The sequence below is a fragment of the Schistocerca serialis genome, chromosome 6, assembly GCF_023864345.2.
Source record: "Schistocerca serialis cubense isolate TAMUIC-IGC-003099 chromosome 6, iqSchSeri2.2, whole genome shotgun sequence".
NCBI classification, from domain to species: Eukaryota; Metazoa; Arthropoda; class Insecta; order Orthoptera; family Acrididae; genus Schistocerca; species Schistocerca serialis.
This window is the reverse complement of record NC_064643.1, coordinates 635,370,600-635,395,523: the sequence shown is the minus strand read 5'-3', so window position 1 is coordinate 635,395,523 and position 24,924 is coordinate 635,370,600. Positions and strand designations below refer to the sequence as shown.

Sequence of the window (24,924 nt, the reverse complement as noted above, 5' to 3'; positions counted from 1 at the left end):
CTGATTACCAACACGGAAGACCTAGGTTCGATTCCCGGTGCTGCCAAGGATTTTCCTTTCTTGGGAGAATTAGAACGGGATGCACTCGGCATTGTAATAACAGTTGAGGAGCTACTTGACTTAACAGTAGCGGCTCCATGCCACGAAAACTGACAACGGCCGGGGGAACAGTGTGCTGACTCCACGCCTCTCCGATGACGCCATTGGCAGAGAATGACACGGCGGTCGATCGGTCCCGATGGGCGCGCCAGGGCGTGTGGACGGAGTTTTACGTTTACGTATACCTATAATGCGCTAAAATATTAATTATTCCATCCTGAATTGAGCCTTAGGCTACGTGTATTCCAGTCACTAGTGCACTCGTATTGCTGGAGTTCCTAATGTCGTAGAAAAATGGGAGAGTCCGTCTGGAGTCTGGAACTGCACAAAATAAAAACAGTTTGAAGCATTAACATGCTCGGTGCGTCGTTCTTCGCGTTGGAGCTGGTTTACTAGAAATCAATCATAAACTGCTTTTGACATAGCGGCCACATGTAAAAGGCGCCCCAAAAGTTTAGCATCAAACTCATGCATACGGTAGTACCTTGCATTTGATATAGGGAGGTCAATGTTTTAAGCGATACAAAGTCTTCAACGAGCAGTTACTACGTGCTTGTAAAATGCTTGTATTTCATGTGTAACCACTGCCTGCTGCACTTCCATTCACAAACAATATACAATTTGCGATGTGTCCTGTGGAATTGCCATTGTTTACAGCACATGATAGGTAGTCGAAGATTGAGCATTACCACGAACATAACGAACGTGCAGTCGTACGTTTAAGATGTGGTGCAGTTGGACGTGGTGCAAGAAAGCCGAACGAACGTATAGAGAAAATATTCGCACCAGGTGTCACCGTAATTAGAAGAAATTCATCATCATGGACAGAAACAAATGGGAAAGTGGGCCTCGACAAAAAACAGGATGCACAGTAGACTTTGAGATGGTAGTGTTGGAGCTTGTGGGAGATTATTAATAAGCAGCTTCAATATACGCGTGAAATATACACTTTGAACAATATGAAGAATGCAGTGGTCTCACAGTGCAGATGGAGCGGGAATTACACCCCTACAAGGGACAACATGTGCATACTATTGCAGCAAACGATTTCGAAGCCAGCGTTCGGTCCTGTCAAAGGGTTTGTTGTAGTGGGTGTATTGCAACTGCTGGTCGTCTCTTTAAAGTGTTGTTATTAGCTTACGTTGTAGCTGTCAGTTGTTGATGTCAGTAAAACATTCAGTCAGTAAACATTCCTTTCCGTGATGACAGCGCCGTATCTCAAAGTACCGTTAAGTAAACCTGGACGGTTTTGACCACGAATATTTGGTAAACACACACACACACACACACACACACACACACACACACACACACACACAGAGAGAGAGAGAGAGAGAGAGAGAGAGAGAGAGAGAGAGAGAGAGATAAACTGGGTGAGAGAGAAAGAGAGACCCACATTGTTTTTTCTCAAATTCTCTTCGTTAACATGCACCTGCTAACAGAAGTGTAATATGCTTTTTCCATTGTCATATGATTTGACGGATTTATAATGGTTTCACGGGGCACTCAGACAGTGCGACATATCTTCTTAATAAATTTTGTCAAATATATTTCTTTTTTTTAGTTTTTGTTTCCGATACAGATTTCGCAGCGAAAACTCATCAGAGTTTCAAGTGAATCTTGAAACCGCTGGTGATTCTTATTAGGATATTCAGAGATACGTCATTACGACAGCGATTGCTCGCTCGCTGTCGGGTAGTAGCAGGAAAGGCCAGCAAGAATGAGACGTACAGAAGTCCCGCAGAAAACTGTGGTGGCAGTTAATGGAGAGGATAATGTTAATGGTGAACGAATGACAGCAGGACCGGTCTGTAGCAAGAGCTGGAGGAAGAAGGTGCGTTGTCCACCTGTAGTCTCAGGAGACGATCGCTGCTGCATCGGTAACTGTCTTGAAATGGCCTTTAGAAAAAGTTAACTGTAACCCCTTCCACATTTCGAATCACTTTCATTTAAGTATATGCTGATAAAAATTAATCATTTTTTCATTTTTGAGTGTTGCGTGACTTATCAAAATTTTGCAAAACCTATCGCTTACTGTTGCTAATAACTGCTGACATAAAAGTGAAGTACCTAGGAGGGGAGGTGGAGTCGATACGAAACTTAATGGGTTCTGACGGTATGTGATGTTATTGTAGTGATTACAGAACCGAGTAAAATTACAAACATCGCACTTACTAGTACGACGTTGCACCCTCTCTGTCCTGGATGCATCCACTGACCTGGCTGGGAAGGGGGTCATGAGGCCGTAGTATCCTCTCCCGAGGCAAGCTGGCCCACCACTGTTGTAATTGACCCTTGATATCCTTTGAGTATCGGTACTTGGACAGAGTTGACATCCGGGCTGGTCCCAAAGGTGTTTTTTCGGGGTCAGATGAAGGGGTTTTAGTGGCCATATGACTATCTCAACATCACAAAAAAATGGTTCAAATGGCTCTGAGCACTATGGGACTTAACATCTGAGGTCATCAGTCCCCTAGAACTTAGAACTACTTAAACCTAACCAACCTAACGACATCACACACATCCATGCCCGAGGCAGGATTCGAACCTGCGACCGTAGCGGTTGCGCGGTTCCAGACTGAAGCGCCTAGAACCGCTCGGCCACACCGGCCGGCACGATAACGGCACATTTCTGGCACTTTACGTTGAGATGAAAAAAGTCATCGGGTAGCACATATACTAGTGTCGCTTACACAAGGTAGAAAAGGGCAGTGCATTGGCGCAGCTGTCATTTGAACTCCCGTGATTCATGTGAAACGGTTACAGGCGCACGACCAGAATTAACGGACTATGAATGCGGAAGGGTAGTTGGACGTAGGCACATGGGACATTCCATTTCAGAAATCATCAAAGACCTGCAGTGTCAAGAGTGTGCCGAGTAGACCACACGTCAGGCATTACCCATCACCGCAGACAACGCGTCGGATGGCCTTCACTTAGGGACCGAGAGCAGCAGAGTTTGCGTTGAGTTATCAGTGCTAACATACAAGTAACAATACGTCCATTAAACGTAGAAATCAGCACCACAAAGACATTTAATACAGACATGTTATTGAAAAATGGCACCACGATGCTGTCGCATGGGAGATAATACTTGAGGATGCAGGATGACCGGGGTTGGGACCTGTCCCCCAGTCGTCACCGTACACGCGACAATGGTCATACGGGGTAATGCAGAACCATAATTCTTCGCTGAACATTATGCGATGCCGTTCATCAGCAGTGTATGCTAGCCGTTACAGCACCACTCCAAACGCAGCCCGTTTGTGTCACGGTGTTAACGGCGGCCTGTGCATGGGACGGTTGTTCCCAAGTCCGGCTGCTGGTAGTCTGCGACTAATGGTGCAGGATGACGCAGAATACTGCAAGGAGAGTATTACCAGTTCTTGGATGGCAGATGCACATGTGAAGTGCTCCGTGCACAATATGCTATTCTCCCTCGTGGTGGTCGGACGTGGTCACCTATAACCTTGACGACGATTATACGTGCTTTCACGTTCCGATGCTCTCCAGCATTGGGACTTTGTCAGATCCAAATGCTTCAAAAATCTGGATATTGCACGATTGGACCAGCCGGCCAAATGGAGACACAGTGAAGCCCTTTTAAGTATTATCAGGTGAAAATGCTATCTCATACGAGTACGCGGCATTTCCGTGTACTTGACAGTGATCACTCAACATTTCACGGGGTTGATGCCCCTTACATGCCCTAACAGGCCTGGTGTCTTATTAATACATTTATAGCAGCAGGAAATCCACACTCAGGGCCACCTGCTACCCCTTCGACTCCTAATAACCTGTCAGCCCCATCCGCAATTCAGTCGGCAGTGTAATCAACAATTAATGTAAAATTTGTTCGGAATGATAATACATTTTTTATTTCTTTACTTTTTGTGAGCGTCGCTACCTTACTATTCATGCGGGTACAGCGCCTAGTATGGTAGGGAACAGATCATATTGGTATTCAATAGTCTGACTGCCAGGTTGCAAAATTTAAAAGGTCCATTAAACAACAGAATTCTCTGAGACACATCATATAACATAGGCCGCACGGAGTGGCACGACGTTATTACGATGCAATCCGATTTTGCTCAGTATGTGCTGGTAATAATTGATTTCAATAATTTTATGGAGTTGTTTACAGTTATAAGCTGCAAGCTCATTGAATGATTTTATTGTAGGTGTGGTATTAGTAGTGAGGCTTTGTTTCCCTCGCATGTGTGGCACACGAGATGCAGGGCTTACTTTATGAGTACGACAGTCGTTATGTACACTCTACAACTGCAGTGTGTTCTTTTTTGCAGGAGGCCTACTTCCAATGGACGTTCGGCGTCGAGATGCCCGGCTACTACGGCGTCGTTCAGGTGTCATCAGGGAAGAGCATCCTCTTCATGCCGCGCCTCCCGGAAGAGTACTCCATCTGGATGGGACATCTCTTCACTCCGGAAGAAATCAAGGCCAAGTACGCCGTGGACGAGGTGTTCTACGTAGACGAGGTAAGTCAAACCAGGTACCGCCGTTTGCCTTTCGCACTCACATTCTGGGTTGTGACTATGGGCCAGCCCGGAGCAGCTGTCGCGCAGTCTGTATTTTCTTTTTAGCGGCTGGGAATTATTCGCCTATCGGGCTGTTATATCTCCCAAGTTGTGGACGACGTTTCGACTCGCTTCGGCTTCTAGCGAGTGCTGTATTACACATTTTAACAACTGAGCAGTTACGCCTCGAGGCAACTGAAGGAATCTGACCCGATGATTCTTGCAACATCATACACTAAATAACCAAGTAAAGGTCGAAATACCGTTACTGCATACACATCTTTTCAACTTAAGCTAATAACGCTATTCATGATGACTGAAGCCGCTGGTTCGCACTTGTTGCGCTCTGTTTTTATGTTTGACACAGCTTCGTAGTAGTCGATGTTGTGCAACGTTAATTTCTGTGTTAAAAGAAACGTACTTAAAACTTTGATATGTCGCTTAAAAACCTTTATTAACTCTAATTCGCAAGGACAACGTTATCTTGAAGATGAAATTTACGTGAAATTGGTTCTGTTCTGCCAGAAAACACTCAGACACGTCAGCCCGTCATGACGTAGGAGAATATCTAGGTGAAACAAATAATACTGAACTGATGTTGATATGATGATTCGACCATTGGCTGGCGGTCTGCTGTAGCCTTCAGATGACTGTTATGTAGATTGATGATTCCATCACACTTAAGGTAATTTCATCAGCGACGACGAATGACTACGAAAATTACCCTCAATACGTATCTCGGCAAAAAAAAAAAAAAAAAAAGTGTTTGTAACATCTCGTGCATACGGCTCACACTACATCGATATTACCATTTCACACGGAGGATGCTCAACACAGTTATGGTTTATGGCTGGCGAACCATTTAAGCAGTTGGTGCAAGAGTTGTCTAAATGTGTTGTAGAATCTGGTTTTCTCATTCTGTATGTGATATGACGCCATAATATTAATTGATTTCGTCAGAGAACTTGTATCATACAAAAAGTTCTGAACTAAGTCTAGGACTTTATGATGTGTTGAAATAACGTTCTCCGTAAATTTCTGCGAACACACTGCCGTTTCTGTTTCCTTTCTCGTATACGAATATCCTCTCACCTTGTTCATGGAATGAACACCAGACCATTATGTAAGAACAATTCGCCGCATTCATTGCAAAGTCAATCGACGATATAAATATAAACCCGTCGTCATCATCATCATCATCAGCAGCAGCCATTTGACGTCCCCAGCTGGATAAAGGCTACCCCAAACTTTTCCATGCATTAGGATCTTAAATATACGCACACTGCCCCTGTGTTTTCTGATGGAAGCCATATGGTCATTGTCTTGGAATCGAGCGCGGAACTTCCTTGGTCTAACTGCGGTCAGTCCACCCAGCTACACGACCCATCCATCTATATTTCGTTTTCATTACAGTGACAATTATTTCTTCCAATCCAGCCAATTCCCTGATCTTTGTGTCTCTTCTAGTACTTTCATGTGTACCTCTCTGCAAATAACATCAACATTGAACAAACACTTGGAGTTTATTCGTTATGATGCTCCATCTAATGAAGCTAGACAGGCACCGTTTATCTGACATTTTATGTTTATTGGGATTCCCAGTTTCCGGCAGGTCGGGCTACACGTTCGAATGGGGGGCACTGCTAAGCGGGGGGGGGGGGGGGGGGTCGTCGATGGGTAGTGAGAGAGGTGGGAAGGATGAGGTGGGTAGAGAAAGGGAGAAGGATGGGCTGGGGAGACAGAAAGGGGGAGAGGGTGATGGGACAGAGAGAGAGGAGGGGGAAGGAGGGGATGGGCAGATAGAGGATAAGGTGAACAAAGGGTCGGAGGGGGGCGGGGAGGAAGAGGTGGACACAGGAGGGGGGGGGGGGAGGAGATGAGTGCGAAATATGTGTTTGCGGCTGGAGCCGCGGGGAAAAGGCTGGCATCTAAAAAACGGAGACAGTTGCTTTGTAACGTTTTATTTTATTCGTTTGTATACGGCCACTTTGTATTTTTATTTGACATTACGATCAGCTATATACTGTTGCACTCATTTCTCTGCTTTTATTAATTTGCTTCTAGGGATGACCTGTAACATATTTCAAACCGTTATTCCGTAATAAAGTGACCCAGGCGGTGTCTATCATTCTTCATTATATTAAAAGTAGTTCAAATGGTTCAGAGCACTATGGGACTCAACTGCTGAGGTCATTAGTCCCCTAGAACTTAGAACTAGTTAAACCTAACTAACCTAAGGACATCACAAACATCCATGCCCGAGGCAGGATTCGAACCTGCGACCGTAGCGGTCTTGCGGTTCCAGACTGAAGCGCCTTTAACCGCACGGCCACTTCGGCCGGCCTTAAAAGTAGTCACGGTGGCCTTAGACTTATGTCTTCTATTATGAAACATGTTGCATCTGTTTTTCTGTTTAACGTTTAAAAGTTGTGTCACAGATGCCATCGACAAACATTGGTGTAACGTAACTTAATTAAATGAAATACTAGTGCTGATCATTTGTAACAAGTTTAGAAGCAGAAAAAGCGTCTTTTATGTGCAAGGGCCAGAATCAACGGTGTCAAAGTTTTTCCTTCTCACGTCTGGATTGATGCACTGAGTAAAATTATGCACACTATTGCTACCCGTTCTCCTCTGTTTGCCGATATTGAACATTTGGTTACTCTCGCATAAACATGTCGTACTTGATACGGTTGATAGCGAAATCGAGCTGCATTACATTCTCACGCGTTGAGAAGTAATGTCATTGACCAGACATCACAACTGACGGGGTTCTTCTTTTCCGTTCGCGTCAAGATTCGTTGTCAAAAGAAAGTAAGCCTGGTGAAACCATAGACGTTACAGAGCTTGTAGGATAGTTGAACACACAAGCAAGTGATATATAATAATCGACCTTGTTTATGCAAGGACACTGAGTACTTTTTTGGTCCATATTGTCTGAAAATCAGCACGTGTTTCTTTCATGCACTATTTCATTTTTATTTGTTTCACTGTTTTGTAGTTTATCACAATTAATGCAGAATACTCTCTAAACAATCTGCAAATATTTTGGACAATTAGAACGTATTGATGTTTATAAAAAAAGAATAATATAAAAATTGATACACAAGATTTTCTAAAGTGTTTCTTCAAATTCAGTTACCATTTCACCCGATAATACACATGTGAAGGAGATCAAGTTTTTACCAGATATGTATGACACAATGACTGAGATACTAGAACTGTTTAGTTCCGCACATTAAATGTGTTAACCATAATATGTTATTATATCTTATATTTTAATTTTTAGAATAATTTTCCTGAGTAAAATTTTATGTCTCTGTAATTTAGTGGAAACTACAATGAAGTTTAGGTCTACTAGATAAGTGTAGAGAGTTGCAAGTTACAGAAAAAAACAGTAAGTTGCTTTACAGACTTAAGAACGTACGTGTACATGAATTCTGAAGAACAGAACGTGCTTGAAATTGTGTATAAAATCCAAGTCTTATTAAATTATGCCTCAGAACACTCCTGAGGAGCAGTCTTCACCCACCAGCATTTCTTCATCTTCTTGCTTCCTCTTGGAATTGCTTTTAACGCTTCCTGCTTCTTTGCTGAATTTATATTTTTTACATTTATGTACGCATAGTTCAGCAAACACAACTATTAAATTTCCTTTTGTGCGACGAATTGTAAGGGAGATAAATACAGTTTATGTAAATTAATATATATTTGCTCAAAAGAAAATATACCTGTCTAGCAATCGAATTGTACACTTAATTCATCATTATCTGTAAAATTCAGTGGTGTTGTGAAATCATTTCATAATCGATTATCGATTACGAAAGTATCTTCTTTGATAAACGAGGTGGCGAAATGTAAACAGTGATGCTGTAGAATGCCTGGAAGTAACTGAACATCCAGGTATCAGGATGGGTTAGCATCCACTACAAACAGCATCACTTTTAATACAAAATTTTTAATCATCAGTAGGCGAGACATGAAGATATGCACAACTGATAAATGGGTTCCTCTCAATACTATGAACTGCTTTGTGTATAAACTGATTGTCTCTGAATTTTCTTTAACAGAATTGCTTGATGTGTGCCAGTGTTAGTCTTTATTCCACACAAGTGAACATCTACACCACAATAAATTGTAGCACTTAGGCAACAAACTTTCATTAGGATGTAAACAAAACACTTCACCAAAACCAAAGTAAACAGGAACAAAGATGATCATGTAGAGATACTGGAAACCGGCAGTGTTACTTACACATAAAAATATATTACAAACAGAATCAGTGCAAGCAAAAATTTTTCTGGTGGTTTTCAAAACAGTTATACAGTTCTATAGTTGAAATAAGGGGAGCGTGACAGTGTACACAATTATAACTCTAAACTGATTTGAGGGGTTTTAGAGGGTGTCGTGAAGAACAATGTTGTCTCCTTTGAATGTGAAGCTCTGTTGCCTCAGTGAATGACGGTTGCAGACATTGATTTCCGTGTGCAGTTTATTTTTCTCACGTATAGCGAAAGACAGTGGAGATTTTAGAAGATCCCAGGAGAAAAACGTACCCGTGTTCGCTACCATCGTCCACTGAGACAAGAGAGCATCGCATTCGGAGGAGACAAGGCCAGTCTAGTCAACAGATAGCTCCAGCTTCGCCGCTAGCCACCGTGGCAATCAGTCACGATGACCGAGTAGCTAACAGCATTGCGAGACGTTCCGCCTACGGTCCGTCAGCACACAGTGTCACGTTTGCTGCTAAAGGGGTGGCCTGGTGGCAGGCGCCGGCGCCTCTAACTTCGACGTTCTGCAGCCTCGTTGGATGACGTTTGTGAACTGTGGTTCCTACTCTCTATTAATTCCTCAAGACAGCCTCTACAAAATCTCCAAGTCTGTCGCATAATTTCAAGGAAACCCTGTATATCAATGCAATCAGACAATATGATTTAATAAAGTTATAAAAATATGGCGACAAATTTGAGGCTTTGTAGAGGGTTTCGTGAAGAATGTTGACATTGTTGACTGGAATACACTCTTTCACATTCTGAAGGTGGCAGGGGTAAAATACAGGGAGCAAAAGGGTATTTACAATTTGTACAGAAACAAGATGGCATTTATAAAGAGTCGAGGGACATCAAAGGGAAGCAGTGGTTGGAAAGGGGGTGAGACAGGGTTGTAGCCTCTCCCCAATGTTATTCAATCTGTATATTGAGCAAATAGTAAAGGAAACAAAAGAAAAATTATGAGTAGGAATTAAAATCCATGGAGAAGAAATAAAAACTTTGAGGTTCGCCGATGACATTGTAATTCTGTCAGAGACAGGAAAGGATCTGTAAGAGCAGCTGAACAGAATGGACAATGTCTTGAAAGGAGGATATGAGATGAACATCAACAAAAGCAAAACGAGGATAGTGGAATGTAGACGAATTAAATCGGGTGATTCTGAGGGAATTAGGTTAGGAAATGAGACGCTTAAAGTAGTAGATGAGTTCTGTTATTTGGGGAGCAAAATAACTGATGATGGTCGAAGTAGAGAGGATGTAAAATGTAGACTGGCAATGGCAGGGAAAACGTTTCTGAAGAAGAAAAGTTTGTTAACATCGAGTATAGATTTAAGTGTCAGGAATTCGTTTCTGAAAGTATTTGTATGGAATGTAGCCATGTATGGAAGTGAAATATGGACGATAAATAGTTCGGACAAGAACAGAATAGAAGCTTTCGAAATGTGGTGCTACAGAAGAATGCTGAAGATTAGATGGGTACATCACATAACTAATGAGGAGGTATTGAATAGAATTGAGGAGGACAGGAGTTTGTGGCACAACTTCACAAGAAGAAGGGACCGGATGGTAGGACATGTTCTGAGGCATCAAGGGATCACCAATTTACTACTGGAGGGCAGCGTGGAGGGTAAAAATCGTAGAGGGAGACCAAGGGATGAATACACTAAGCAGATTCAGAAGGATGTCGGCTGCAGTAGGTACTGGGAGATGAAGAAGCTTGCAGAGGATAGAGTAGCATGGAGAGTTGCATCAAACCAGTCTCAGGACTCAAGACCACAACAACAACAACAACATAAAAATATTCCATTTTCCGTAATTCAAAATTAAACAGTGTCCGTAAATAGGTTTTGTGGTTGTAGTGAAGGTAACGTAGTGGTCACCACGGGCAGAGTCCGCTCCACGTGAGCAAGGAAGTCGGTATGGTAAGCTGTTGGGTGCGAGCAGCCGCACGCAGTTACGGCGCCCGCGGCTCGTAGTCTGGCGTCCGGCGTCCGGCGTCGCGTTGTTGGGATTCCTGGAGCGTTGGGCTCCAACCGCTTGCGGAAGGGACGGGAAGGGAAGGGAAGGGAAGGCATTCCCGCACAGCCACCGTGGGATGGCCGCTCCTGCCGAGGCCTCAGGCTTCCACCTCGATTCTCTTCTGTGTGCTGTGTCACATCGTCTTCCTATGTATACTGATGAATATAGTGCCAAATGTGTGTATATTGGTGAAATAAGTATAAAAACCAACGAATTGTTAAAGATCTGACTCAGAGTTGTCATTGTGACACGCCAGTTTGGGATATTGAGTTTGTTCTATGAACACGTAAACGTTCTGTTCCAACTAAGTCGCTCCGATTTAGGTTCAGCAGTGGAATTAAGGGGGGTAGGACGTCAAACGGGCCGTCTTGGAGCAGGAGAGACACCACAGGACTTTTTAATTTCCATTGTCTATACTTTTACGAATAAATTCATAAAACTTTGTCAGTATGACCAGGAAGGATTAAGGATTCATAATCATAGCAGTGGACGTTAAAAAAATTACAAAATAATTTTTTTTCATGTGAAAGTTCATCATTTTTTCACTTCTATTGGCTGCGTTTGTTGCTATAGGTACACGTTTCTTCATAAGTAAGAGAGGTTCTTCGATGAATTTTGTACAGCATAGAAACCATACTTACAGGTGTATGAAACTCTAGAAATTATTTAATTTGTGGAAAAATGAATGTGCTGTTACTTTTTAATCTTCATGTTTAGAAAAAACTCAAATTTTATGGTTAATTATCTCAATTTTTACCACAGTTTTTAATAGATTTGGGAAATTCGAGAGTTTCACACACCTGTACGTATGGTTTGTATGCTGTGCAAAATTCATCGAAGAATCTCCCTTACTTATGAAGAAAAGTGTACCTATAGCAACAAATGCAGCCAATGGTAAGTGAAAAAAAGGTGAAATACAAATGTAAAAAAATAAATTATTTTCTTATATTTTTGAACTTCCACCACTACAAGTGTAAATCCTGAATCCTTTCTGGTCATTCTGACAAAGTTTTATGAATTTATTTTTAAAAGTATAGACAGTGGAAATTAAAAATTCCTGTGTTGTCTCTCCTGCTCCAAGTCGTTCCGTTTGACGTCCTATCCCCCTTAAGGTGAAAGGATATTAATGATAATCCTTCACTGATTACATTGCCATCCTCAATGAACGTGAACAAGGGTTACAGGACCTGTTGAATGGATGGACGATCTGATAATCACACACTTTTGATTGAGTGTAAACCGAAGAAAGACAGTAGTAATGAGGAGTGCCAGAAATGAGATTATTAATAAATTTACCATCAAAACTGGGGCTCACGAAGTATACGAAGTGAAGGAAAAACAAAATAACATATGACGGACGAAGCAAGGAGGGCATAAAAACCAGACCAGCCCAGGCAAACAGAGGATTCCTGGCCAAGAGAATCCTATTGGTAGCCAACATAGCCCTTAATTTGAGGAAGAAATTTCTGAGAATGTACATCCGGAGCACAGCAATTGAACTGTGGACTGTGGGTATCCGGAAAAGAAGGGAATCGAAGCGTTTGGATTGTGCTGCCAAAGGAGGACGCTGTAAATTAGATGGTCTGATAATAAATGAGGATGTTCTCCGTATAACGGGCGAGGATAGGAGCGTGTGGGAAATATTGACAAGAAGAAAGGACAGGGTGGTATGATATGCGCTAAAGCATTAAAGAATAGCTTCCGTGATACTTGAGGAAGCTGTAAACAGTAAAAATTGTACGGGAAGACAGAGATCCAACAAAGAATTGAGGACGTTGGGTGAAAAGCTGGCGCAGGAGAGGAAGTCGTGGCGGGGCTCAGCAGACCAGTCGTGAGAATTATGAGAAAAAAACAGAAAAAGAACACGACAATGTGTGTGTGTGTGTGTGTGTGTGTGTGTGTGTGTGTGTGTGTGTGTGTAAACGGTTTATAAAGACAACGTCGGTACATACGATGTTCCCCAAGTACGTTGTTATTTAATAACTACTACAGCATGATCCTGAAGCTCATGTTTTGCAGATAGTAAAATTACTAACATCAGCTTTAAGTTTACTCGAACATTTGTTAAGTGCAATACATAATTATAAGGAGATGGTATGAACTATGCAGTGGCAGTATGCCTCCGACGCTGGTTTCGAGAAATTCTGATCCTCGTCCTTCAGTGCTGAGTTTGGTGATTTCCATAAACCATTCGAGGCAAATGCCTGGAGAGTTTTTTCATTGAGAGAGTCATTATTCCCTCGCCCAGTGATATCCGACGGAACTTGAAGTCCACCTCCAGTGCCCTTGAAGGGACATCCCTCCTCTCTGACGTAGAACAGCCCGTTTTGGCTTACCGCACACCGCACGGCTCTGCATACTCACCTACATTCCCTCTACTTTGTCCGGAGTTTCCGTTCGTACCGCAGAAGACAGCGCTTGACCATATGCCGTTCAATAAATAATGCCCCATTTTTTTTACAGCCGTTAATTTACATTTAGGAAAACGTCCTTTTAGGTACTTTAAATTTCATGTTTCGTCTTCACATGTGCGAAGTTTCTATTCCGGCTGACGGCACCTACAAAAGACGCTCTTTGCAAGCAACGTGCTGTAATTGAATTCTCTTCTTTTTCTTTTGCTGTGGGGTTCCTACAGGCGTCGCCGCATCACACATATCTATCACCATCAGTTTCTATCTTCCTTGCTTCCTTATTTTCCTCTGTTTCTCTTTTTCTCACGACCTCCGTTAACCGGTCTAACCAGGCAACCTTCGGTCTTCCTCTTCTCCTTCTACCCTAGGGATGGTACATCAAGGTATTCTTTGTCCATCTGTCATCTTTCATTCGCGTTGTATGTCCATACCACGCGAACTGCCGTTCATGTATTCTATCTGTGATGCTTTCTTGAGCCTGGGTCATTTCCCTAGTCGTCGTAATTCTTACATGGTTTCGCCGAGATATTGTACGCGATCTTTGAGTTAATCTATTGTACAACTCTCAATTAGTTTTTATTTTTTTTTTTTTTTACAGCAAGCTCCCAGCACTTGCATGCAAAGGTCGTTATAGGCTGTACAATACTTTTATGGGCTCTACAATAGAGCATCTTCGTTACTTTCCAACTTATCTTAAAAGACCACAATGGAAGGTTTAGCTTCTGGATTGCTACTGTCTCACGGACTACTCATTGCTCTATTTCTCCAATTTCTTCCTCCGTCTTCCGAGAGTAGGCTACCCAAATATTTAAATTTTTCACATTCCTTATTGTGCTGACCTATTTATGTTTCCTATATTTTCTCCACCGCATAGTACACAGTCCTCTGAAAATTTAAGTTCAGTCACCACTTATCATATTCTCATCATAATTTTCTTACCTTGAATCAGGTTTCATCATCTGGTCACCGCTACCTGATCGTCTACGAAGAGCCTAGTGCACAAACATGATCCTTTGGTATCTGAATGCCCATTATTGCACATTTCCTACTCCACAAGTCTAAGGCTTTCTGGATGTATATTTTAAACTTTTGAAAGGCTGTGACGAAATTTTATTCCCCACTTCGATTAGAAATTCTGCAAACTTTTGTAGGTTGCATATACTTGTAGCATATGTCTTTCAAGCTAACTCCCCCTCAGAACTTCAAACAGTTTCTTCGGCGTCACTGTGTCATAAGCTTTCTTTAGATGTATGAACGCTAAATGGCTTTTCAGATTACTTTTCAGTCTCTTTACCATTAGTTGTCTGAAAGAAAAAATGTTGTCACTACACGATCTTCCATTTCGGAATCCGCTTTGCTCTACAACGTCCGTCAACATCACCTTCATCCTGTCTTTTCCGACCCGACCACACAATCTACCAGTTAAGTTTATAAGTGATTCCACGATAATTTCCGCGTACTTTCTCATCACTATACTTATAAATTGGACTTAGGTATGCTAAGTTCCATACTTTGTGCACTTCTTCTCACTCTAACAACTTATTCAAACATTCCAGTCGGTCCATACTCCAGTAATTCTCTCTGTATGTTTACTAGCCCGGCAGATTTTCCATTTTCTTAAGAGATCGTCCAACTTCTGCTATAGTTAGGGTCTACATTTCTCACAATAATTTCTTCTTGAAATCCAGTTCTGTGTCCTTATACCCGGTACTCTCTTCTGTAAGCTGTATCTTGAAATGATTATGCCATTCTCTGATGCCAGTAACTGTTATATTTGTCCCCCTTTTCACATCTCTTCTTAAACCCTTCACTGTTTTCCAGGCTTCTGCTGCCTTTGTATCTCCCATACATCTATATCTTATCTGCTTTCCAGGCTTCTGCTACCTTTCTACCTCACATACACCTATCCATCTTCTCACATCTCTTTTTCCATAACTCATTTTTCCAATTAATAATTTCATTTTTAACCTCCATGATTATTTTCACGTACTTTTTTCTATCCTCCGGGTCTCTCGTCCTGAGCCAGCATATATTTTCTTCTTCATTTCTGTCTTTTCCCCTGTGTTCTCTGTCGACTTTCTGGGCTTTGTTTTCTCTCTTCACCTTGTTGACCCAGCGCTTCATTTGCTGCTTCTTGAATCCATCTTTTAATTTATTGATATTTCTCGTCAGCATTTCCGCCTTCATCACATCTTTGCAGCTTGCTAGCTAGTCTCAGTTTTTAAAGAAATTTCACTCTTTCATCTCTAAGACTGTTTATATTGTTTTCAACAGCAACTAAAATTTTAACAGGAGCACTAACTTGCTGAGGTGATGGTGGAAAGACAAACTTGGCTCCAAGCCGCAAGTGCCCGGAGCCCATTACGCCGGGCGTCTCTGTACCCTTACGTCACTCACCTTTCTTTTTTATGATGTCATCTATGATTGTTCTCGTATGCTTTGGATGATTCTGCCACGTGTATTTATTTATCAATTTATGGGGGAAAACAGTAAAAATTTTCAGGTCCAATGCTGTGATGTATTTACTAGTCTTTCGCCATTTTCATTTATATCCGCCCCATATCCTCCTAATATTTCGTCATCTACCTGTGAACCTGCTCTTCCATTACAATCTCCCATAAGGAATATTTTCTTTTGAAGTTTTATCTTTTCCAGAGCACTTGTCATTTCCTCATAAAACTCAATTTTGGCTTTGCTATCAACGTCATTTGTTGGGGCATACATTTTCACTAGCGTGCACTTACGTCAATACGTGAAAAAGTCTACAGTCATAATTCTTTAATTTTATATGTTCCCAACCCTTCTTGCTCTTCTTATGCATTTTGTGAGTCACTTTAGTCACACCCCTGCCGGCCGGTGTGGCCGAGCGGTTCTAGGCGCTTCAGTCTGGAACCGCGCAACCGCTACTGTCGCAGGTTCGAATCCTGCCTCTGGCTTGGATGTGTGTGATGTCTTTAGGTTAGTTAGGTTTAAGAAGTTCTAAGTTCTAAGGGACTGATGACCTCAGATATTAAGTCCCACAGTGGTCAGAGCCATTTGAACCATTTTTTTGAAGTCACACCCCTCTTGGACCTCTCCTCCTTTCCGACACCTATGCAGTAATGAAAATAATCTCCCATCATTTCATTTCCGTTCCTCTTTTCTTTCGTTTCTGTTGACACCCCCACATCAGTTTCTAACATTTACAGCTCCTGGAAAACTTCTTTTTTTCTTGGTATTCAAACCCTGTACCTTACATGCTGTCATAAGCAAAGTCATTTTCCGTAGCTATGTTCGTCCCCGTGATGTTCCATTTTTCATCCGACGCTTTTGACAGATATCTCGAGCCATCTATGTTTTACGAATGCTGGCGAGCTGGCCCAATGATTCAACCCCCGCGACGGAGGACTGGGCAATGGTTACCATGCGCTTAGTCTTGCTGGACTTGAGCTCTGCTTGCCCAACCCCAACTGTCACTTCTTGCTCACGGAAAAAATATCCACGATGGTTTGAGCATAGTGTATGGTAATGATGTAGTTGATAGGAGTACTGTTAGGCGATGTGTAAAGAGAGTTAAAGCGTCAGGAAGTGTAGAAACTGAGCTCCATGATCGCCCAAGTTACGGTCGTCCCGTCACAGCCGCCGCTCAAACCTGGCGATCCCCACAGACGCTATTATTCGTGCAGATCGGAGCAACACAACCCGACAACTGGCTCTTCAGCTACCCACCGGTGAGTATTGGAGATGCGCCAGCCGGGGTGGCCGAGCGGTTCTGGGCGCTTCATTCTGGAACCGCGCGACCGCTACGGTCGCAGGTGCGAATCTTGCATCGGCCATGGATGTGTGTGATGTCCTTAGGTTAGTTAGGTTTAAGTAGTTCTAAGTTCTAGGGGACTGATGACCTCAGCTGTTAAGTCCCATAGTGCTCAGAGCCATTTGAACCATTTTTTTTTAATTTTTTTTATTGGAGATGCCTGTGTAATAACTGACACTCTTGGATATTCAAAGATGTGTTCAAAAGGTGTTCCACGGATGGTCACAGCATACAACGAGGTGCAGAGAAAAGCCATGTCATCCGAACTTTCGGGACAGTTTGAGGCCAATGAAAGGTTTTCCGTCACTGAGCTTTACGTGTGGCGAAACCTGGGCGCATCACTTTGAGTCTGAAACAAAACGCCAACCCCTGGAATGGCACCGCCCGCAGTCATCACAAAAGAAATCCGTAGCAGTTCCCTCTGCTAGCAGAGTCATGATGACAGTCTTTTGGGACAGTGGTAGTGTCATTCTCGTAATGTGTTGCCTAAAAGGTCAACCATTAATTCAGAGGCGTATGTCAGGACTATGAACAAACTCAAAGACCGCTTCCGAGGTATTCGGTTTTCTGACTGGAATGCAAAAGAAATCTTGCTTAGACACGACACTGCACATCTACACGCAAATCTCAAACCCCGGGAACGCAACACCAAATTGGGTTGGACATCATTGCCTCATCGACCATATAGGCTAGACCTGGCGTCATCTTTTTTAAATCTGAGCCATTTAAAGATTATCTACATAGGGCACACTGAAGATGATGAGAGCGCAATTGATACATGAAAACATGGCCACGAGCACAGGACAAGAGCTTTTGCCAACATGGAATACATGCTCTTTACTCAGAGCTGGAAGAAGGCCATAAAACATGATGGAGACTACGTAAAAGAGTAGTACATTTAAAAGAAGATGTTAATTGTCAGCGATTTGCGAGGAAAAGTTGCGGATATTGAACGACCTTCATAGTAGCTGACATCAGACCATAACACGTTATTAACGCTTAACTTTTCTTGCTGGTTAATACGAAACGAAAATTCTTATCATTTTTAGTGCATTTTTGTTAATTTCGCGCCTATTTTATTATTTATTTTGCTAGGCAGATGACTACTAATTTCTTTCAGTTTATATCTGAAACATATAAGAAAAAAAATTTCGAAATTATCACATAAACATTTCCTATGAGCATTCACTCAAAGGAAAAGCATTTTCTGTACAAAACCAGACTATTTTTCTTATAGATGGTAGGATACGTGGCCGATAACTTTTTTGATCAAAGAAAGGTAAGCAAACTGAACAGAACACAATTTTTGTGCCAAGTTGAAGATGTTAACTAGAAATTGCCTTAACACTATAGCACCCTCTCGAATAGCGCTGCTAATGGGTAACACGATAAGCAAACCATTTCTGGGCTCGACAAGTAGGTCAAGCGCTCGAGCAGCTGGGTGATCGTTCGCTAATTAAGGCCACTTGGAAAAGGATGCAGCAGATAAGTAGGATTGTTGCGTAATCTAGAGATTTCACTCGTCGGGCTACGACAGACGTTCCGCTTTTGTACTACTCAGTGCAGTGCGTAGCTCCAAATGAGTCCCCATCATTCCATGTCAGGAAAAGTAAACAGATGTTGCGTGGCTACTAATAAGCCTGTGACTGGTGTGAAGGAGGCAGCTTATATCTGTAATTTGTTTTCACTCCAACACAGCTGATTTGCGTATCAGCTGATGTCTCTTTTTTGCACTCCTCGCATCATTCATAGTTCGTGAGTCAAAGAACTGCTTATGGAAGCACCGCCATTGAGTTGCGTGCGAGAAACGAATGTGTCACAGACTCGAAATTCGTCTTACGAAAGATAAAGCAATTAGCAAGGCACATTTTAGACAGTGTTTGCGACAACTGTGACTCTCCGATAAAGTAAGAGCAGCAAGACAATAAAGTTATTTTCGGACACTGCATGAATCGAACAGGCAAGATAGAGCACGATATTGGTGCTAAATAAAGGAGCCTTTACAGTGTATTGTGACCTGCACAGTGTGGCCATAGATGTAGCTGATGTAGATTGTCGAGTGCTGATTCAATGTGCATACCTCCTCAAGGCAGACGTTCGTCCTTACTTGGGCCGTGGACGACAGTACACGGCAAAATAGTGAGTCAGTTCTACGCCGTTGCGTGTCCTCGCAGCAGAAGAGCCATTGTAAATATGGAGTAAGAACCATTATAAACACTGATAGAAGCTCCTCTGTGCGAGATCATCTACTCTACTTCATAGCTAGCTACTTTAGGAAATTACTGATATAACCAAATCACCACCTAAAACCGTGTCTCGGTCGCAGGTTCGAATCCTGCCTCGGGCATGGATGTGTGTGATGTCCTTAGGTTAGTTAGGTTTAAGTAGTTCTAAGTTCTAGGGGACTGATGACCACAGATGTTAAGTCCCATAGTGCTCAGAGCCATTTTTTTTTTAACCGTGTCTTTAACAGTATGAAACATGCTGGAAATTCTGTTGAAACGATTTACGGTTAAGAGAGGCCAACAAAGCACGAGCAGGGTTATATGCGGGACGTTTCGTCGTTGCACGTTTTTGTTTTTGCTGTGTTCCCATTTCCCGGGCATTGTCTTGCCGGTATTACCACATTTATCATACGCGGCAGCTACTGGCTTTGTTTCCCACGGGCGCTATGACAGCTGCAGCAGCAATGTCCTGTTAATATTGGATTTGACCCCTCGCTATTGGAACAGCCAGCCCGTGAGCCGAAGGACGAAGTATTTCATGAGCGTGCTGACGTTAGCCAGACCCGATCGATCCGCGGTGTTTACTGGCGTCGCGGACACCGCCGGTAAACACATTTGACCTGGAGTCTGGTCTTTGGCCTTTTGCTAGATTATCAGCTCGTCATGCTAGCGCTACTTTGTTTACTTTCGGCCACAGAGCATTGGGGAAATGTTTTTGTTAGCGTGCAGCGGTTAGCTATTTATTCAGCTGCATCAGACAAAGCAGGGCAGTTAATTAATAGACAAGGGAGCGCAGCTAACGTTAACATTCTCAAACTTCATAAATGATTCGGGATGCCAAAAAGAGATCTTAATCGAGGAATGCAGTGAATAGCGGTAGGAAGGACAAATAATTTGCCATGGAACATGAGGCAGCTCCGATACTGTTAAACGGAAATTTCCCTGAAAAGAAAAAAAGGAACCTTGTCAGGTATGAACGTGTTATTCACAATGAAGCATCCCTCAAAACCGATAGAGAAATGCCTTACATTTGACTATTGAGACAGGATCTCTGCCATCGTTACTTTCCTTTCAGTAACCTATTGTAACATAAGGAGACTACATCCCAAGAATAAAGAAAGTGTAAGATATATGTACATATTTTATTAAAGAATTTGACCAATTTTTTACTGTTTAGATCCTAAGACTATGGTACAAACTTTTTCTTCTTATCTACCCTGAACTTCTTTATGCGTTGGCCGATGGCCTACCTCTGTTCATTTGACACCACTCTCCTAAGCTGCGGTTTTTGTTGTTGGGTACGTAATTTTGCAGTACTGATTAGTAGCCTCAAATTTTCCCCGTCCTGTATAGTGTCTTCTGTGAAGTTAAGTCTTCTCAAATCCCTTCTTGTCTATTCTGAAAGTTTCAGGAACTTCTCCAAAGAATTTAACTTTTGAAGTCATTTCTGTGAGCGTCTGTTCATCTAATTGTGTGGTGGTTTTGTCGATCCCTGCTACTTTTAGTATTAGGAGTACTGCCTGTCTGTCTACAGAATTGTAAAAAAAAAAAATGGTTTAAATGGCTCTGAGCACTATGCGACTTAACTTCTGAGGTCATCAGTCGCCTAGAACTTAGAAGTAATTAAACCCAACTAACCCAAGGACACCACACACATCCGTGCCCGAGGCAGGATTCGAACCTGCGACCGTAGCGGTCGTTCGGCTCCAGACTGCAGCGCCTAGAACCGAACGGCCACTCCGGCCGGCTACAGAATTGTAGACTTGGTCTTTCATCTTATTCAATTATCCAAGTACGACATACATATTGTTAGGTTAAGAATTCGTATTACAGTGTACTTACGGAAGCGCACTGAAAATCAAATTCTAGGAAATAAATAAAAATGAAATGCTATATCGGAAGCTTATAATGTTTTTCCATGCAAGTACAGTTTAACGGTAGATTACTAAACCATTGTAAAATTTACGATGCAGTTGGTACCAATTCGCGGTTGCCAGCAATCTGGTATTGTCAGTATGGGGTATAAACAGGACATTTTGTACTTTCTTGTGTCATACCATTGAAGATCTTATAATAGTAATTAACTAGCGCGTAAACTATAAACTGTGGCTTCCTTTGTATTTAAAATATGGAGTACTAAAATTTACGATGGTTTAGTAATAATGTAACATCTCCCCCTTTAGTGTTCTAGGTTAAAATAAACACGAATAGTTTCAAAGGAATATTAACTTCAGAGAATAGAACACAGGAAACATAAACTGACTTTCGAAAGAAACATAACGTGTAAAATCCGAACTACAGTAACTGAAATCAATGAATAAACCATCTTCAACGGAAGCTCTTTCTACACGATTAGCGCTGGCTGCAAAGAATACCTTCTTTGCTCTCAGCGTAAAGAAAGTAATGTGTTGTACATATACGGGTGAAAAGACTGGATTTCATGTGCTAATATATGTTCTTTACTCTTAAGAGGAACTCTCTCTTGTGCCTGAGCATATTTACATGTTTTATGTGGATAAGAATAAACAAAAAACGTTTTCACCTGTGTAAAAGGCTGCAGTATTTCACTTAATAATTCCTGTAGCATTCAGTATAACTACTGCGCCTTCTTATCCTCTGCGTGCATTTGTATACGATGAAATGGTACAGACTGCTCTTTCCTCTGGTCGCATTTCAGCCCGGTGCAGTGATCGCTGCCCCCATTCTGCCCTCGAGGACGCTATCTGGAGTGTAGTAATAACTAAGTTGTTAGCCACGCATCCTAAGTTGTACGAGCTACGGCAACAGCGCTTTGCACTTCATACCGGGTGTCGACGTACAGTTAAAGCGTACTAGGGGACTTTTTTTCGCAAGCAGGAGTAGCAAGTAGCACATGCCTGGACCGAGAGGCCGGCCGAAGTGGCCGTGCGGTTAAAGGCGCTGCAGTCTGGAACCGCAAGACCGCTACGGTCGCAGGTTCGAATCCTGCCTCGGGCATGGATGTTTGTGATGTCCTTAGGTTAGTTCGGTTTAACTAGTTCTAAGTTCTAGGGGACTAATGACCTCAGCAGTTGAGTCCCATAGTGCTCAGAGCCATTTTTGAACCTGGACCGAGAAGTGTGTCATCTCACGAAAACAGGATAGTGAAATGGAACATCACTTTCAGCAATGACTATAGTGATATTACACACAATATTATCTGATCACTAAGATTTGCGTTGGGTAGACATTCAACTGTAGTGGTCCGAAATCTCTAAAAATTCAAAACTAGGAAATCCAGTCCTCATGAATGGTTTGACTTCCATTAATGCACCATCTTACTCGATCCATATGTGAAAAAATTAACCAAATACGAATTTAAGTGAATTGACTGTTTCCTTGATACGTATGCCTGCAGACCGGAGAATATATAATTCTCCTGCAACATCACCACGACTTCTATTATTGCAGTTGAGCGTTCTCCCAAGTCACAGCACACTCTTACTGTGAATGTTAGCAAGTGATTACTAGTGATAATTGGTACAACTTTTCCATAGGTATTGCCGGCTGGTGTGGCCGAGCGGTTCTATGCGCTTCAGTCTGGAACCGCTTGACCGCTACGGTCGCAGGTTCGAATCCTGCCTCGGGCATGGATGTATGTTAGGTCCATGGATGTATGTGATGTCCTTAGGTTAGTTAGGTTTAAGTAGTTCTAAGTTCTAGTGGACTGATGACCTCAGATGTTAAGCCCCATAGTGCTCAGAGCCATTTGAACAATCTCCATAGGTATTAAGAATAGTTTCGTACAAATTAATCACTCTTTTTCACTAAATCACATCGAAAAAGGGACCTAATTATCAAAAATAATTCATAAAATTGTAATGTTGGTCATTTTAGTTCTGTAATTGTTTTTATTCTTTATGAACAAACCTGTGTTAATATAACTAGGACAGACGACGAAATTCTGAGACCACTATTTGTAATGGAATAGCATTTACTTTCAGATGTCCGTCATTATGACGGACTCTTCCCTACCAACCTGACCGAGCGGGGTGGCGCAGTGGTTAGACACTGGACTCGCATTCGGGAGGACGACGGTTCAATCCCGCGTCCGGCCATCCTGATTTAGGTTTTCCGTGATTTCCCTAAATCGCTCCAGGCAAATGCCGGGATGGTTCCTCTGAAAGGGCACGGCCGACTTCCTTCCCCATCCTTCCCTAATCCGATGAGACCGATGACCACGCTGTCTGGTCTCCTTCCCCAAACCAACCAACCAACCTACCAACCTAAAATTGTGTAAACTGTTACGATTTGAAACCGACATTTATCATTGGTGAATAATGCTCCCGAGTTGTTCTCATTCTCGAGACAGAACGACGAACTTCTGTTAACTATGCATTGTTCATAAAGATTACAGAATGGCAAAGAGTTACTTATTTACAGCCTCAGGGTTATATGCAGTAATTCTCTGGTGTTGAAAATAATTTGTCAGGTCGGGCGAAAATATATCAAATCAACATTCTAGCCTGCACCTTTTATGCTCCCTGTCACTTGTGCTATCCAAACATCCTTCGGCGATTATCACGTAACTGCCATCTGTGAAGAGGTTCCATAGATACTTGGGCGTATTATAGTGAAACGCTGAGGATGGTGTCGTATACGTCTCTAAAGGCAAAGACCTTGTATTAGTGAGCTACAGCTACGGTATAGGACGATGTTCAAATCATGGTCTGATTGTTCAGATTTAGGTTTGCTGTGATTTTCTTATATCGAATACAACAAATTTTGGCTGATTTTCTTCCCCATCGATGCTCCATCTGTACATGTCTTTGTTTGGAATTTAAATACTAAGTTTCCTTATTTTTAGTAACCTAGTAGAGCAAGGACAATTTTTAAGGAAGTCGGAAAGTCCTTACCTTATAGAATCATTCCGTTATATTCTTAATTTTTTCTTGCCCGACACAGTTGATATTTTTGCTGGGTTAGGAAACAGATTCTGGTCTAGAAGAAGGCTAAAGGTACTGAAGGTAGTACTCATTATGCGCCTTAAAGGGGGGGGGGGGCTATTTGGCTAGCTCAATCTGTGAAAGTCAGAGGTCGCAGTCTGAGTTCCCGTTCAGGCGTGTTATGTCAGGACGGTACATTTCATCGCCCTTTCGCGATAAAGTAGGAGAGCTATTCACAGCTGCATTGTTTCTACCTACATCTGTATCCCACGAGCCTCCTTATGGTGCGAGGCAGAGGATACCTCTCGTACTACTACAATTTACATCTTTTTCTGTCCATTCGCGAATGGTGCGTGAGTAGAACGACCATCGATAAACCTCTGCAAAAGTTCTAATTTCTAAAATTTTTTCATCGTGGTCATTTCGTGAGATGTATGTGAGAGGATGTAATAGGTTACCTAATTCTTCTTTGAAAGTATTCCCTCGAAATTTCATCAATAACCTTACATGTGATACATGACGCCTTTGCAGTAACGACTGCGACTGCAGTTTGTGGAGCATCACCGTAACGCTGTCGCGCTTACCAAAAGATTCCGTGACGAAACGTGTCACTCTTCGTTGGATCTCCGTTATCTGTTCCGTTCATCTTAATTGGTTTGGGTCTTCG

General features: G+C 42.3%; 1 protein-coding gene across 1 annotated transcript in view; it reads left to right on the top strand.

The window, feature by feature from the left end:
• Window positions 1–24,924, top strand: part of LOC126483721 (xaa-Pro dipeptidase) — a 914,390-nt gene that overhangs the window by 393,028 nt on the left and 496,438 nt on the right. Inside the window, exon 3 of the mRNA XM_050106824.1 lies at window positions 4,404–4,595. Within this exon, the coding sequence (XP_049962781.1) occupies window positions 4,404–4,595 (192 nt within the window). The remainder of the gene's footprint in view (window positions 1–4,403; window positions 4,596–24,924) is intronic.